This window comes from Cygnus olor, chromosome 5 (genome assembly GCF_009769625.2).
Source record: "Cygnus olor isolate bCygOlo1 chromosome 5, bCygOlo1.pri.v2, whole genome shotgun sequence".
Classification (NCBI taxonomy): Eukaryota; Metazoa; Chordata; class Aves; order Anseriformes; family Anatidae; genus Cygnus; species Cygnus olor.
This window is the reverse complement of record NC_049173.1, coordinates 11,726,266-11,743,526: the sequence shown is the minus strand read 5'-3', so window position 1 is coordinate 11,743,526 and position 17,261 is coordinate 11,726,266. Positions and strand designations below refer to the sequence as shown.

At 33.8% G+C, this 17,261-nt stretch overlaps 1 protein-coding gene across 6 annotated transcripts in view; it reads left to right on the top strand.

The window, feature by feature from the left end:
- Nucleotides 1-15,178, top strand: part of PPP2R5C (protein phosphatase 2 regulatory subunit B'gamma) — an 81,826-nt gene extending 66,648 nt beyond the window's left edge. For all 6 annotated transcript variants that reach the window (XM_040558287.1, XM_040558288.1, XM_040558292.1 and 3 more), the window contains 6 exons: nt 2,429-2,599; nt 3,120-3,247; nt 4,790-4,891; nt 6,921-6,993; nt 9,342-9,458; nt 12,274-15,178. In XM_040558287.1, the coding sequence (XP_040414221.1) occupies nt 2,429-2,599; nt 3,120-3,247; nt 4,790-4,891; nt 6,921-6,993; nt 9,342-9,458; nt 12,274-12,405 (723 nt within the window). In that variant the 3' untranslated portion in view covers nt 12,406-15,178. The remainder of the gene's footprint in view (nt 1-2,428; nt 2,600-3,119; nt 3,248-4,789; nt 4,892-6,920; nt 6,994-9,341; nt 9,459-12,273) is intronic.
- Nucleotides 15,179-17,261: the final 2,083 nt, after the last annotated feature.

The following is a 17,261-nucleotide window of genomic DNA, read 5'->3' as shown; positions in this document are numbered from 1 at the left end:
AATCAAATACCAATTTGGACATAAACAAAAACAGACTTTGGTCTGGCTGCATATAGCTGAAGAGATGAATACTCACTGTTCTACATAGTATATAGTGTTTTGCATCACTAAGCCAACACATTTAATCACTAAGTTGCAATCTGTAAACAATTGCTAATAATGAAAGTGATTTAGAATTAGATTATAACTGTTTCCATTGTAAAATGGAAACTGAATCTTAAAGCAGTGTGCAACTGAGCAAGAATTCTCTTCTACTTGGAGCTTCTAGTCTTTAAAATACCACGTCTTGTACATTCTGACATTTGTGCCATATGAGATCTTGAAATCTTACCTTTCTTCCAAATATCAACTGGGATGTTACATATTTCCTAGTACGAATTTGAACTAATACAAATCCAAGTTTTTTCCTTTTTTATCCCAAATTAGTACATAACGCTTACAACATTTTTTAATCACAGTGAGTAATGCATGTGCTAAGTTCCCCTTCCAAAATTCCAGTCATTACAAAATAAAAGCCTTTGTTTCCCCTCGTAATTGTCAGATAAGACATTTTTACATCTTATTTAATAAAATCTGTGTAAATTTCCCAAGGCTTCATTAATGACATAGTATCTACTCCGACAATTATATGGATACATACAATAAACATACGCTGATTTCTCATTGAGGTATTATTTCATTGATTGTGTTAAATTTTACTTGTAGTTTTTAAGCTTAAAAAAATCTGGACTTTTGTAAAAGTATCATCCATTTCAGAAAATAAAGAATGCTCTTTTTTTCTAAATAAGAGAGAGAGTTTGGTGTCTTAAGACAAAGGCTAATGGATTGTTGTAACTTAAACTACATCAAAGCTGTATAGAAGCTTTTTAGGAGAGGGTTGTTGTGGGTTTTGCTTGTGTGTTTTTTTTCCAAGAATTCTGTGCCTTTTTTCTTCAGTTCTACATCTAGAACTAGACAAACACTGTCATATTTTTGTTCTTTATGTGACTTTTTAGGTTGCTTTATGTACAGTCAGCAGTGAGCAAGAATTTAATTTCAAACAGTCTGTGCTATGGTTTTGTCTCCACAAGAGTATGTTGCATCATGAAGATAAAAGTACTTCCGTTGCGTTTCTTATTCCCAGAGTATTATTTTTAAAATATGGGATGCTTTAATTAGTATTAATCAGACAAGCTAAGAACAATCATAAGCTATACAGTTTTCAAAAAATCTGTTGAAATAGTTAAATTGTATTGATTTAAAAAGAGGTACAATACAAGATTTTAATAGTGCAGTTGCCAGATGAAAGTTAAATTTCAGAGAAAAAGGTACTGAAATACAAAGTTTCCTGCATACTCATAGAAAGTAAGTCAGAATGCAGAACGAGAGGGAAAGAATTGGGTTGCATTGGTTTAGTTTATCAAAACACCACTAGTTAAAATCACTGTCTGACATAGGAACGCAAATGTCCTGACCCTCCAGTGACTTAGAGTCCTAAGCCCTGTTTTTTTAGTCTTTAACCACAAAACAAAAGAATTTACAAACTTGTGCTTTCAAGAACATACTAATTTCTTATAAAAATATCTAAAATGGAGCGATATGTCAATCATTTTGAAATATTATTTGAAAAGTCTTATTTGAATATTACTAATAGCACAGTATTCATTACGCCTTCAGTATAATTTTGCATATTTTTGAAGTTACTTAATAAATGATGATGTAATTGATAACTCCATTAATAAGTACAATGTCTAAATATATTAACTTCTAAACTGATATCACTCTTCAGACTTAAGTTCTTCAACTTACATATTCAATAGATGAAACTTTGGTTTTCGATTCAGAGACCTTACCCATGGATGTGTAGATTCTTTCTGAATACTTGTGAGCCCTCTGAGAGACTGCTTCCTTTTCTGTATCACATTTTATGGATCCCCTTAAGACTGTGATTATAGTAATGTAGTCAATTAAATAAAACTTAATGTGTAACAGTAATCTGCCTGGAGTAGTCAGTCACCTGTCAGTCTGGGTATTTATCGTCTTTCCTTAAAATATAGTGATAGAGCTTAATTTCTTGAGCCTTGAAGTGTTCCTCCAAGAAATAAGAGCTTGAAAACTGCTGTCACTTAAGTGGCAGATATTTTTCCCATTATATAGCAGCAAATTTGCACTTTGAGTTGATGGTCACGTTAAGATAGATGTCAGGTTACTTCCTCTAGTCTTCTGATTGAACAAGTTTTTTAACGGTATAACTGTCTCCTAAGAAAATGTTTTTAGCCTTATCAGCTGTTATTTCTGTGACTGAGCCACATCTGATTGCTACTGTCACGTGGGACAAGAAATTTGAGGGTTTTGTTCTGTTTAAAACATTGCACTTCTTAATGACATGAGATTTAGTACAAGGCAAAGCCAAGTTCTTATGAAAACTATGTTCACTTTGCTTCTACAGGTTGTAATGGCACTGCTGAAATACTGGCCAAAGACTCACAGTCCAAAAGAAGTCATGTTTTTAAATGAACTAGAAGAAATTTTAGATGTTATTGAACCATCTGAATTTGTAAAAGTTATGGAGCCTCTCTTCAGACAGCTAGCCAAATGTGTGTCCAGTCCACACTTTCAGGTCTGTACTTCCTGAATGTACAATCCGATGAGAATTTTTATAGAGTGAACTTGGTATTATTTGCTGCTGTTCAATATACTTAATTTTATTTCTTGCAAAAAGTCTTCAACTCTGGCAAAAATGGGGTATCCAAATTTTAGCATAATTTCTTTCCAAGAGCATAATACATGAGTTCATATTGGCTAATTCACTTAAGCTCTTATGTTAGGCATACCACTTTTAAAAGCACCTTTCAGAAGCACCTGAACCTTTTCATTATGTACTGTTTGCATTTCACTAGTTATGATAGAGTTCTACAGATACTCTTTCTCTGGGGGAGAACATGTCTCTGCTTGAATTTTCTGTTGAAGAAAAAGTAGTTTTTCTGTCCTTCCATGAGTAGCTTTCAGTTCATGATACAAAAATTCAAATCTGTTACAATTTTTTTTTTTACCTTTCAATTATTTTTACCAAATGTTTCTATTATATGCTCTTTAAGGGATTGTCTGAAGAAGTGTTCCTTTTTTCCATGTTGTCTTAGGTGGCAGAGCGAGCATTATACTACTGGAATAATGAGTATATTATGAGTTTAATTAGTGATAATGCAGCAAAGATTTTACCCATCATGTTTCCATCCTTGTACCGGAATTCAAAGACACATTGGAACAAGTAAGAAACATTTGTACAAATAAAATTGGGCCTTCTTTTATGTCTAGTTTAGGCTTGAAAAGTGGTTCAGATCTTATCTTTGAATTGATAGTTTTAAATGTGCTAAGCTGTTTATTCTATGACATTAAAGTTACTGGGTAAGGAGGAGATTACTGTAGTCAAAATATTAAATATTAAGAAATGAAGAAGAGGATAGTTTTTTCCTTTTTTAATTAAACAAAAACTTTTAGTACATCTAATCCACGACACTTTATTAATATAAATTTGGCACTAATCCATAGTTCAGATATTTCTAAAGACAAGCTATGATTTCTGATATCTAACCCCTTTGCTCATTTGCATTTCTTCTAAATTCTAGTGGAATGTGTTGTAGATCAGGACTTCTATTTTCCTTTACTTTTCTTGTGTTTTTTTTCCCCTTTTTTGTTTACTGTTTTCTTTCTCCATTGACTATTTTAACTTTTTTTCCCCCACAATAACATAGTACTTACGCATGAAAACAGTCCTGGTCAGCTCCTTTCTGCAGCTGTTCCATTGTGAAAGGCCTCTTTGTTTGAGCTGTTGTGCAACTGCTGGGATGGTAAAAGTATCACAGTCTAGTGCTGGCTGTGAACTGAGGACTGATGAGGGGTCGGCCAAAAATACCTAATAAATCTGCCACTAAACATCGGAAAAGAAATGGAAGATAAAGTGATGTTAAAGTGATTGATTACTATCACTGATTGTAAGCAGTAACAAATAATGTACTTATTAATAAACTGTGATTCAGTGATGCAATTCTACATAGTCAATATGGATTGTCAGTTATTTTTCTGGCTTTCAAGGCCATGCAGTCATTTTGTTCTGAGCAAAGTCATGCTACCCAGTACAGCTGCACTCTCACTTGCAACACATGCATGATACAAAGTAATCACTTAACTGATTGCTTCTTTCTTTGGTTGTAATAATCAGTAAGAGATTAGACTAGAATTGCAAATTACTCTGTAGAAGTAAGTGCTTCATAAGTCACATGGGGTTTTTTGATCCTTTTTTCTGTTGTTTTCCACATCACTTTTCTAACACTTTTCCAAAGAGTCCTGGCAAAATTGTGTTGAAGTAAGTGCTGTTGCTGTGTGGCAGTTTTCAAAATGAATGGTGTCTTTTCTAGGCCCCTTGTAGTTCCTTTGATTTGTCAGTTCCAGTAAGTTACTTGTATCAATAACTTTAACACCATCTTGCATTTTCTCTAATAACTCTAGTTTGGTTAGTGTCAGCTACTAAATTTCAAACCTAGTCCTCTGATACACATAGTATTAAAAATTAAGTTCAAGCTTCAAAAGTGTGTGTGACTAGTACCATAGCGTAAGTAAACTGGTGATTTTAGCACTCATGTTAGCCCTTCTGAGGGTGGACTGAAACTTCCATTAACTAGTGTTGTTTCCATTTTTTTTCTGAAATGATGTAATTTTCCAGTTATGTAGGCTATTGGCCTCTGTTGACCAGGAAAAAATAGATTTCAAAGTTTAAAGTACTCTGAGTTTCAACCAGAAGTTTTACTTATAGGACAATACATGGCTTGATATACAATGCTCTGAAACTCTTCATGGAGATGAACCAAAAACTGTTCGATGACTGCACACAGCAATTTAAAGCAGAAAAACTGAAGTAAGTTTTTATGTCAGTGTGTCTGTCTGTTCTTGAATAATTTGTTCAGAGTGCTTTAGCTCTGAAAAACTACTGTCTCTCTACTGGGAAGTTGTGCCCATTTGATTACAGTACAAGTCTCAAAATTCACTTGGTGAAATTTCTCATATATGAACTCTTTAAAATCTTCAGAATAGGGTGCTTCATGTAGTCTTTGCTGCACATCACCATCTTCCTGATGAAAAGTAGTTTCTGGAGAAAGATGCTGCTAATCACGGAGCCCAGCGGAAAAGATCTCTTGAACAGCTTAGTTTACATCCTATGTTTATTTTAGCATGCTTTATTTACCCAGTGTTGTTTTCTCTCATGTTGCCACTCGGTTCCTCCCAAAACACTTTGTGTGTTTTCAGCATTGCATTGTGTGTGCACATGTGCATGTTTTTCTAGAAATTCTCCAAGACAAAGTTGTCACTTTTTTGTAATACATTATTTGCCAGAAGAATCCTGATGAGTTTAGTACATTCCTGCACAGGCCAGTGAAACAGCAGGGAATTGGAAGCTAGAACTTTTCTGGTTTATGCCCAAAAATGCAGCTAAATCTTATGATAATAATGTCACTTATCTTCTGTTCCTCTTTTTCCCGTTAGACATAATTTTGAGACCCAGAAGTCAAATGTATTAATCATTTGGTGCTTATTTTAGAAACTGGGGAGCATAGTTAGAAAGGCAGTATTGAAAATACATCAATTTGAATTCCATTTTTAATTTCAAAGTGACCAAGGATTCCCTTAAGTAATGTTTCAAATTATACACCTATATTAAAACAATATACTGGAAGCAATATGAATTCCTAATGTGGATGAACTTGCCCAAATTTTGAAGGCACTTATAACGATTTCAGTAGAAATAAGCTTGTAGTACAGCATAAATTTTTAAGATACATATCAAAATGTGAAAATTTCTTTTTTGTTTTTAAAAGAACAAAGACTATACATCTCTCTCTTCCCTTATAGCGAATAAGTAGAACCCATTTTAAATTAGAAAGCAGTCTTTTCTCCTTTGTTCTCTTTGTTTGTTTTAGGCCTGTTGGCTTTTTTGGTTGTTTTGGGGGGTTGTTTTTTTGTTGTTGTTGGTTGGTTGGTGGTTGTTTGGTTGTGTTGGGCTTTTTGTGGTGTTTCATTTGAATGTGAACTAAGGCAGGCAGAGTACTGAGGATTACATCAAAGCAAAATAAAATCCCTCACCGCACCACAGTTTAGATGGGGTGGGCGTCCTTCTACCCCACTCCAAACCTAGCTTAATGAAAAGTTGGAGACAAATTTTGTGTAGACTTGTTTTTAAGTATGGATCATCTGCTCAGTGTTTTGAAGTCTGAAAGCCTTTTTCAAGCACTCTTGAGCTAAAAGCCCTTTTAAACTCTGCCACCTTGCAAACGTGTTTGTTCTAGTCTGTGCATGAAGTTGATTATATATTAAAATGGGGAAAAACAATTTTTAAAATTTAAATTACATCAGGCATAAATCACAGAATCGTAGAATATCCCGAGTTGGAAGGGACCCCTATGGATCATCGAGTCCAACTCCTGAATAAAGAATCAAACCTTTTCGCTTCTTTTTAGTGTTCAATACAAAATGTCTCTGGGTGTTTTATTTCAAATTATTACCTGAAGCAGTTGGGCTGACAATAAGAATCCCTGCCCTTTATATATTTAAAAAGTTTAAAAAAAAAAAAAAAATAAAAACTTTTGAGTTGTAACCATTTTAACACAGTTACAAAAGACTAACTGGTATCAGTTGGTTTGTTGCTTTCATAACTGCATTGGTGTTCTTGTTTTTGTTTCCTTTTAATGTTGTTTTTAGATCATGGGGTATTGATATAATGCAAATTGTCCTGTCAACAGTAAGTGGTGTTTTGGGTGGTAAGCTGGAACAAGCATAGACAAATAATTTGTTCTGGTGAAATTTTTTGTATTTAAGAAAATGTACATAAGTTGTGATACAAGATTCACCAAGCTTCTTTTGCTATTTTTGCTTTTAAACTTTTTTTTCAGAGAGAAGCTAAAATTGAAGGAACGGGAAGAAGCATGGGTTAAAATAGAAAATCTAGCCAAATCAAATCCCCAGGTATTTAGAAAAGATTAACATAACATGTTCATGTTTAAATACTTTAGTTTTGTTAAATATCAGTGGGGGAAACAGGTCTGACTGATCATGGAAATAAAGCAATTTCACTAATTGTATTATGAAAGATATACAATAAAAGTACTTTTAAAATTTGTAACCTTTCTCTTGTGCAAGTAATTATTTAAAAAGAACAAAAAAGGTTTCTGAAAAATATGATGTGAAGTACTTTTTCCTTTTCTTATAATAGGAGATATACTGTATTGCGGTTTGAAAAGTTATTGTGCAAAATTATGGAAAATATAGAGATGCCATAAGTGGTTTCTCTTGAAAAGCTGTTTTGCAAACAATATATTACAAAAGAGATCTTTCTGCAAACTGTGAGTTATGACTGGTCAGTTTTCCTCTGTGTCAAATGGATTAAAGTAATATTGTACATTCTTGTCTGCTGCATTTGTTTTTGTATTTGCAATGGGCTGGTCTTCTGATGGACCTGCACGTCAGGTTCTTGCTAAAAAGGAAAACATCCTGTCTGGCACTTGTTGAAGTAACTTGATGTTATTGAAAATTTGATAAAGAAAGGTTCCTTTAGACTACTTATTTTGAGATCATGGGATGGTTCAACCTGGATTTCCCCCCCACTTACCCACCCTCCCATTGCTTGGGGAATGCTATTTTTATTTTTTAATGAAAGGTCATTTTTCTTTATCTCAATCATGCTGACTTGCTGCTATGAGGAAAAAAAAAGTTTCAATTACTTTGCAGCAAGAAACTTACTGTACTGTGTCTTTGCAACTCTGAGTTTAAGTGGTGGAAGATTGACTAATGGTACTCTATAAATGGAAGCAGGACACTTTATGATCTCAGTGCTATTTTAAAACAAATTATGGGGTCATCTTTTTTTTCAAAGGAGAAGGAATTTCATAAATGTTTATTTCCTCTTGTGGCATTTCTCGGAGAACAACTACTAGTGTGCTCAAATAAAACATGTTCAAATCAATTGGTACCACTATTGACAATAGATCAGTTGAATGAATTTAAAAAGAACTATGTGTAATGAAAGTAGCAATGGTTTTTCAGTGACAGAACGTTCTCTAATCAGATAGTCCATACAAAAGCCCTGGTTGAAGAGTGTTTGATATACACGGTCACTTCCTAAAACAAATGGTGAACTATGCATCTGACTAAAGAAGTGGGTAGACTTGTGGTAGTAAAATACGCAGTACTACAGAGTAAAATTGCTTGTCTTCCCAATTAACTTTATAACTCAGTACATTTTCCGAAACTGGTAAGCACAACCTGTATACAGTATATTCTGTACAGTAGTCTTGAAGAAAGCTGGTAATTGCAAGCAATTTAAAATATGATTAATTTGAACACCGAATGCTCCCCTGAATAAAGAATTGACATAAGTGTATAGGCGCTTCTAGCATACTCTATAATGGATTTTAGCAGTTCCACTTCCCACCCTGAATTTCTATTAATGTTTACTTTGTCTATTTACTGACAATTGTTGTTCAGAGCTATTCCTTACTCTACATGGCATAAGAATGCATTTTAAGATTTTTAGATCTTGATAATTTGTTAAATCCTTGCAGTCAGTGTCATCTAACATGCATTATATTATGGGTACACTTAGATACTAAAATATTTTTGAAGAAAAATGGTTGAGAAAGTGCCTGTGGGTGTTCATAAATGAGTTTTGGTTTAAAGACCACATCTCATCTGAATTAAAATAGAATTTAAACTATTGATAAACCATTGAGATTGCAATATTTTGATCTAGTTTACAGCAAACTTTAGATACTATACAGTTGTTTTCATAGCTTTTTTAATTCACAAAATACTTGAATGGCTGCTTTATTAAACTTCTCTGTCTTAAGCAAGTATTTCATTTTGAAATTATTTTACATCTGTATTAACCAAATTGGTTTTTTAACAGTATATTTTCTTTACAAATACAAAATTGCACCAGCAAGTTAAATCATTGTGTTTAGGTTGCTACACTGATCGTAAACCACTAGACAATGTATTAATAGGGTTTCAGTTGCCAGAATAGAAAAATCAATACTGGCAAAATCTGAATATATTTTAAAATTCAGTCTCAGATAAAGCATAATTTTTGTATTCTGACTGTATTTTTCAACAGGACATTTCTGCCAAAATGAAAGTATTGGAGTTCTATTTTTCTCCATCTTTCATGTGCACTTGGGAGGAAATTTATTACTTGGTACCTAGAAACATAAGATAATAAGCTAATCTCAATTATAACATTCAGGTGCTCTAAATCACTCTTAGTGTGTAGGTATTACTACTAAGAATGATAATTTTAACACTTTGCATTTTATTAGTACCCAACATATAGTGACACGAGTTTGATGAACAGTCCTGTTGCAATGGAAACAGATGGGCCTTTAATTGAAGATTTGCAGATGCTGAAAAAGACAGTGAAAGAAGAGGCTTGTCAGGTAAAACTATGTGAAAATAATAAAGCACTCATTACAAATTGAATTAGTAAATTATAAATCTGGCATAGTTGCTCTTAATTTTATTTACTTTGTTAATCCTATAAATGAATTTGAGTTACATTTTCATCTCTTACTGTTGTCTCCTAAAGTAATAAACTTCATTAGAGCTGCGACTTTAAAGTGATACTGTAGCAGCAAAGAATATATTATTATATACAGTTATGCCTGTGGGTCTGCTGTATGGGTCTCTCTAGATAGTTCTGCAAAGGTTTTGTTTCCTTTCAACTTAGAAATAGCTGTCTGAGTCATGACAGAAACAAAGGCTATGCTTTAAGGATAATTAAAAATATGGCTAAAATCCAGTGTTCTATTCTCTACATACCAGTTTTGTTTATTAAAAAACATTTAAAATAGTCAGATTCTAATGATGACATTTCTTTTGTCTGTTATTCAGAGCCTTCTTTTTGGCTAAAGCTACTATATTCTGACAAAATTAATGAAGTGTCCGCCATTAAACTTGTCTTGCTTACATGTAGGCTGTTTTCCTCAATCCACCATCTGTCATGTTCCATTACCTAGTAAAAGGCAGAGTCTCAAGACCATTCCAACCTTTTTGTCTTTAGCTAATGCTTAGTGATCTTCAAGATTTTTTTATATTCAGTTAAATGGAACAAGAGTCCTGACATTAAAAATAGACATTTGGAGAACTATTTGAACTAGGAGCTAATGGAAGATGGTGAGGTAACAGGGAGCACTGCAATATCACTAAGATGTCTGGTAGAATGTCAGTAATATGAATACTTCTATATCCAGCAATTTTTGAGACCAGAGAAGTGATCTCAAAGCGTGGTTGAGATAGGAGATAAATTCTGTTAATTTAAACAAAAGAATCAGACAAGGAATTTAATGAAAATAAGCATATGGTGAGCATAACATTCCACATTAATTTTGTAGAATTCATTAAATAATTAAAATTATATTTCTGCATTATCGTATTTGATGTATTATAAGAAATATGTCATTTCGCATCCAGTAGGTTGAAGTTAAAAAAGTATATATATATGTATGCCTCAAAGTTATGCTCTGTGATGGCTGGCTTTTAAACAGTCACTTCTGGAGTGGATTGCAGTGAAGCTAATGGAAAAGAAACAAATTGTAAAAATAAATAAAATTCCAAAACTTAGTTTAGAACTGTTGAAGCGTTCTTTAACCATCACTCCAGGTGCATGCTTTCCTGCTTTTCTCTGTTCAGAAAGTGTGCAAGAGGTAAATGAGATTTTTCAAAGATACAGATCCTGTCTTAGCAGAGCTAATGGGATGTTTTGAAGCAGGAGTTACTATTAACAGAAACTTAGAGATACCCCTGAGAAGTATAAAGCAAGAGGATTGGTAAGTGGCTCGCTAGAGAGGAAAAAGATTGATTAAGATTTAGGGTACTGTAAATAGCAGGCTAAATGCAGGTAGGATTCTTAAATTTATGAGTGGACACTAGAGAGAACTATGTATCCCTTGCTAAGTACTATCAGAAATTGATGTTAAAACGATCTACAACAGTTACCAGTTTAAAAAAAAAATTAAGTCAAAAGCAAAATCTAGTGTTCTTAAAACCAAACTTGAGAAGTGAGAACTATGTCAAGTTCTATACAGTTTCAGTGAAAGTAAGGCTTTGTTGGAGGTTTGGAATGTAGCAGTAGTGTGTCAGTATTGAAGAGGTGCTGCTAGAATGGCTGAGGAAAGTAGAACAGCTTTTTTTCTGTACTGGACTACAGCTTTTCTTCTATACTGGACTCTGGTAAAGCTGAATTTGGCCACCATGTATTACTAACTTTGTGAACATGCTAGTGAAACAAAGGCAAAGTAAAAGCTGCTCAGTTTTTATATGGGCCTTTTTTTTTTATATATTTGAGTCCTATTATATGGCTGTTGGGGAACAAAGGAAGAAAAAAAGAGTGAGAATAAATGGTTGCTTTTCTGTGTGAGAAGAACCAGACAGCAGCATGCCAGATTTATCATGGAACGTTCAGTGTACCTGAGAAGGAGGGTGAGAAATGTGAGGTGACACCACTTACAGATTGCAGTTGTGTGGGTTAAATGAAATTGTACAGGGTGAGAAAGTGCAGACCTAACTGAGCTCATATGTATGGGACAGCGTAACAGATAGGGAAGGGAGGGCATGCGGAGGGATGAGAATATCTGCAGAAAATCAGTCACCTTTCTCAGTCATCTTATTAGGTTTGTGTTCGTGCAGACAACTCAGAAGACTTTGAGGATGATTTGTTAAAGAACATGAATTAACATCAGTGATCTAACAGCTGAATTAGGGTAGATGAGAAGGACATGAGGACTGTATGAAGGCATCATTATTTAGTTTAATGATACTTTGACAGGAATATTGTCTGGTTTTGACAGAGCATCAGTACTCTAACACAGGAGAACCTTAATTTTTCAGATATGTGAATGGTGCAAGCATGAAAGAAACTAAGATCATTTATCTAGGATGTAGAGAAACACAAAATGTTAAAAGGAGAGTTTTTATTTTAAGGAAGGTTATAATCAAGGGACAATCATGGTAGTAGCATCGTAAATGCTAGCAGCTCTTTTTTTTTTAATTTTATTTTCTTCTTAGTAAAAAGAAATTGTTTCAAGACTTGAGGCTGGATAGCTGGTGGAATAAACAGGAGACAATAAAAACTTTTTTCCTTATTTTATTTCAGTCCCTGAAAGGAAACTGAACATACTGATATGGAAGAAATATTTTAAAGTAATTGTTCAGTAATTAATATTTTTGGTTAACTTTGTTCCATTTTGATTTCAGGCACAGAAAGATCAGAAAAAAGATCGTCCTCTTGTGCGACGCAAGTCAGAACTGCCTCAGGATATCTATACCATGAAAGCCTTGGAATCACATTGCAGAGCTGATGAATTAATATCACATGATGGGCATTAAACTATTTACAGTGAAATATTATTTTGAAGGAAAAGTTGTTTGTTTTTTTTCTGGACTCAGTTCTACAGTAGAACTTACTTTTTTGTGCCATACCAATCAGTTACACACAAAGTCAAAGCTTTCTTCAACCCAGTTCTGTAGGCAATAACTTAATAGAGTATGCAGCTCAAGATTAGTAGTTCAAACAATGGTAAATTACCCAATTCCAAATGCAGAATGTCGGGTTGACTATAATCAAGTGGACACAATTTCCTGGAGGTGTTACCATAGTACCAGCTAGCTGATAACGTAGTTTTTTATCTTCATATTTGAGAAGAGCATTCTATAAACTATTTCCACCTAAAAAAATGAATGACCAATGGTTGGTACTAATGATAAATGTGTATTTTCAAAAGCAAAATTATTTCAAATTTAATAATTAAACTTTTTGTAGGATTTCTCAACTTTATAGTTGTTTCCACGTTATTGCTGTCTTGTAATATACCAGCAGTTTTGAAAATACACAATTATTCTTTCATACTATAAAACATGGCTTACAAACTGGTAACTTTCATGACAATCCTCAATCATGATTCCTTTCTAAGAATTATGTAATTTTTTTCTCCTTTACTTAGGATGAAGATACAGATCTATATATTCCATGTCCTAATACTTTATGTATATTTAAAGCCATATTTTCCAGTCTCTGGTATATAATACGGCACCAGTATTTGAGATGTGAACTGGTAGAATAATTTTTCCTAAAATGAAAATTTTGTTTATGATGACTGGGAATAGACTGAATATAAAATTTCATTTTAATTTTTTTCAAGTCAATAAAATACTCTTTCACTGTTTTCTCCCTTATCTGAGCTTTTAATACTCAGCATTTTTCTTGGGCTCTAGGAGTTCAGTATTCCATGGCAGATATTGTGTGTCATTTCAGCTGCATCAGTTTTTATCTGAAAGATGAACACAGCCTTTCAGGAAACAAACCATTACAAGCTTGTGTAATTAAGTAAAATTAGGAAAAGAACAGAACCTTGAATTCCATTCTGCTTCTTTTTTAAGAGTCTAAGAGCTGAGGGGATAGTGACCATAATTTTACCGTGAAAATATTTTTTTGTTGTAGTTGTAAAGAGCATATTTGCTGCAAATACACCTCACAAGTGAACTGAAAATGCATCTGAATTGCTGATGATCTTCAAATGCTGCTATATATTCCACAAGATTACTTGCATGTAATGAGCTTTTTGTTGTAGATGGAAAAGCACGGGAGGAAAATCTCTTTTAAAATATAGTGCTTTGTCTTCAATATTTGATTTCTCTCAGGGTGGCCAGTATTTTGACTTACTTATCCTGCTTACAAGCTGTTTGAAATGTGTTCTGCTATTCTAAGTGGGTGGTTAGTTTCTTTTGTCTCTGGCAGTAACATGATATAACTATGTTTAATGTCTTGATGCATAAAGAGATAAAAACGTGGCTTCTTTAAAAATAGTTTTGTTTTATTTTTTAAGGAAGTATAACGTCTCCTGCATCCATGAAAATATTGCGCAAAGCAGACATTCATAGTAACCTTGTGCAGATGTAGTGCCTGCTGTTTGTTGGTTGCATTTAACATACAATTTCCAATATTTGTTACGTTGTCTATTGGAAGAAAATTGTTGGTGGTAAACATTGGCTTACAACAACTAAATTTAAAGACCAACCCAACCTTTAAGTGGAACATCCACTGCGTCTGAAAACATTTCCTGTAAAACTTGAAAAAGAATATGCTTTACCATTAGGATAAACTATATTAAAAGAAGTTTAAAGATGCCTTCTCCTTTTGAGGGAAAAAGGGTGCTTTTTTAATTGTGTAAAGCAATGTCTATGTATTTTGATATACCATTGTTTGAACTTCCATCTTTAGCTGGTAGATTATCAGTTACCTTTGATTTTGGGTGTTCGGTATGTTTGTGCAAGAGGTTGCTGAAAGGAATTATTCTTATGTTACCCAAGGGAAAAAGAAAATGTATATCAATGTTTGATTGATTGTGTGATGCTCAACGTATAAGAACATCTTTCACTGTCTAGATTTAATTTCTGTTCTTTATTGAAGATAAACACTCACCAAAAAGGGAAATGTTTAGAGACTTAAATTTCACCATAAATTCGTATTTGAAGTTTGGGCCACTGGACATTTGTTTAGGCATATTCCAAATCTATTACCACTAATGGTTTAGGATGTTTATTATCAATATTTATATAACTATAACCCTTTACTAAACCATTCTAAAACTAATACGTGCAAAATAAAAAGTAGAATTTTGGTGACTGTTGTTCTTCATAAAGTTCTGTGTTTGACACCTTTTCCTGTTCTCCAAAATTACACCTGTACATCAGGAATGTCAAAAGTAATATTACAAGTGTCTTTTTAGTGTGGCTTTAGTATGGCTTCATTTTAATATTGTACATACATTGTACCTTGTTTTATGGTAATAAGTAATAAAAATGTAGACTTCATATTTTGTACAGAATCGTCCTATGTACAGAATAAAAAGTTCCTAGAAACAGCAAAAATAGGTAAGTGGAACAATTATTTTTCATTAGACAATTTCTGTAACACTGTTAGTGGAATGTTAAGTTCAAATGTACCTACATATTTTTTAACATTTTGTAATTCAATTTTTTGTTCTGGCATTGTTTCTGAAGAACTTCATACACCTGCCATTTAATATGCTTTTATCTAATTTTAAAACAAAACAACAAAAAAATGGTGTATTATATGGACAAATAAAGAACATGTGAATTTTACTTGCTCATCATGAAACTAAATTTAGCTCAGGGCCTTGGGGGGTGTGTTCAGATTATCGTAGTTTGCAGAATTAGCTATGTGAATTAAAGAATAAAATAATTTCATAAGTTTCTCAAAATACCCTAATCCTGAAAAACAGGAATTTAATGGGAAGATTATTAATAAAGGTATAGGGGCTAATATATATTCAATAGAAAAAGCAAACTTAGCTTCTAGAATAGGTATCAGTACTGAAAAGAATTTGATAAATTTCCAGTCCACAAATATGAAAACATTTTATAGCATAACATTTTCCCATGTAGTGCTTCTATTGACAGGCTTCAAACAAAGTAGCCATAAAGGATTATGGTGTGGGCAGGTGATGACTGGTCAGGTGGCAAGGATGTAAGAAAAGATCTTTTTTCCCCTCTGGAACCCCTAAAAGTCTCCAAAAGAGCTAAGGTAATGACTCACGTAGAGCTTGACTTTCAAACAAGTAGTTGGGGTGCAGGGGGTTGTTTGTTGGTTGGGGTTTTTTTGTCTTTTTAATGGTAATACCAATCTGTTCGGGTTTTTTTGCTTGTTAGAATTTTCTGTTTGGGTAGTTTGGGATGCGGGGATGGGAGTGGAGTTAGTTTTGTTTCTGGGGGGATTTCCTTTTTCTGGAGGCCCAGGATCAATATCTGACTATTGAGTTAGAAATGTAAGATTCAATCCAAAGAACTCTGCTAATAACCTACTCATTTTGGAGACACCTAAATTCAGTAGCCACCTCCCTGTGAAGTCTATGTGTGTTTAAAGAAATTGAGTTTTCTGCGTGAGCTAAAACTCATCACATGCACTCCCAAGCTTAATCATAAATCAAAACAATAGATACTGAAACAAGTGAGGATTCAGACATTCTGTTTATAAAATTAGGATCAAGTATCTTTCAAAATACAATTGCAGGTACTGTTTTAAAATAGTGGAGGTTGTGACTTTTTTTTCCTATATAAATACACTTGAGTTGTGATCATGTTCAGGAAGTGGGAGAGGGGGAACTCACCATTTTTGTCTATGGGAATTAAACTCCGGGGCTTTGACCAACAACTTTTTTTTTGACATTGCTAGCTTGATAAGGCTTTTTAGAAGCAGAAAGGTAGGTGCAAGTGTGGCACAGATACACTTGTGTTTGGAGGCTTGTCTTACTTTCTGAAAACTGTTCTAGTACCTTGGAAAGAGTACTTCCAGGATTCCAGTTTATGGGGAGGGTTGGTTTGGATCCTGCTATGGACCATCCGCCTGAAAGTGGAGCATTTTTGCTCCTAGAATCTTATCCTTCCTGTGCATAATAATTGTGGAGGATCAAACTGCATATAGCTAATTAAGAAATGCCATTCTAATTACCATATCCCTGTCTCCCTGGATTATAGTTTATTTTAAACGATGAGACTTGGCTTGAGCTGCCTTTACCTTATGAAATAAAACTTTGATGTAGTTAAATACTGTGTGTGAAAAAATTCCCAAGGGGGAACTTACTGTGGAGCTAAGGAAGATGATGCATTATTCCTTCATCATATAATTGAAGAGCAGCATGACTGCAGCTGCCTTTCCGTGAACCGATTCATATTGGGACTGTATGCACAAAATGTGAAGTTTCAGAGGCTTCCACCGTAGGATTTTGAGGGGAGAAGGCTTCCACTGTTTTGATATAAAGAGGAGAGAGCATTCACATAATTCGCTTCAAGTTATATTAGGCATTTTTGTGGACCAGAAAAACGCAGGAGTGTTCATGCCGGTGTGAAGGTCTTGCCATAGTAATAGATTATGCTTTTTTTCTAGTACCCTGCCTGGAGAAGTCTTTCTTTGTGTTTTGATATTAAGATGGAATATCCAAGAAAAAAATATTCATAGTCAACTCGAGGTAGATCAAGGGAAACGATTTTTCACTCTGATTGAGCCTATTCTTCTCATAGAATTTAATTGAACCTGAGAACCTGTGCAAAAAAAAGTTTATCTTTGTTTTGATTTCCTTTAATTTATGGTGTCTTCCTACCACCCCCTTTGGCACAGCAGGTGAGGATTAAGTGAATAAAGGAATACAAAGTGTCTTATCTAAATT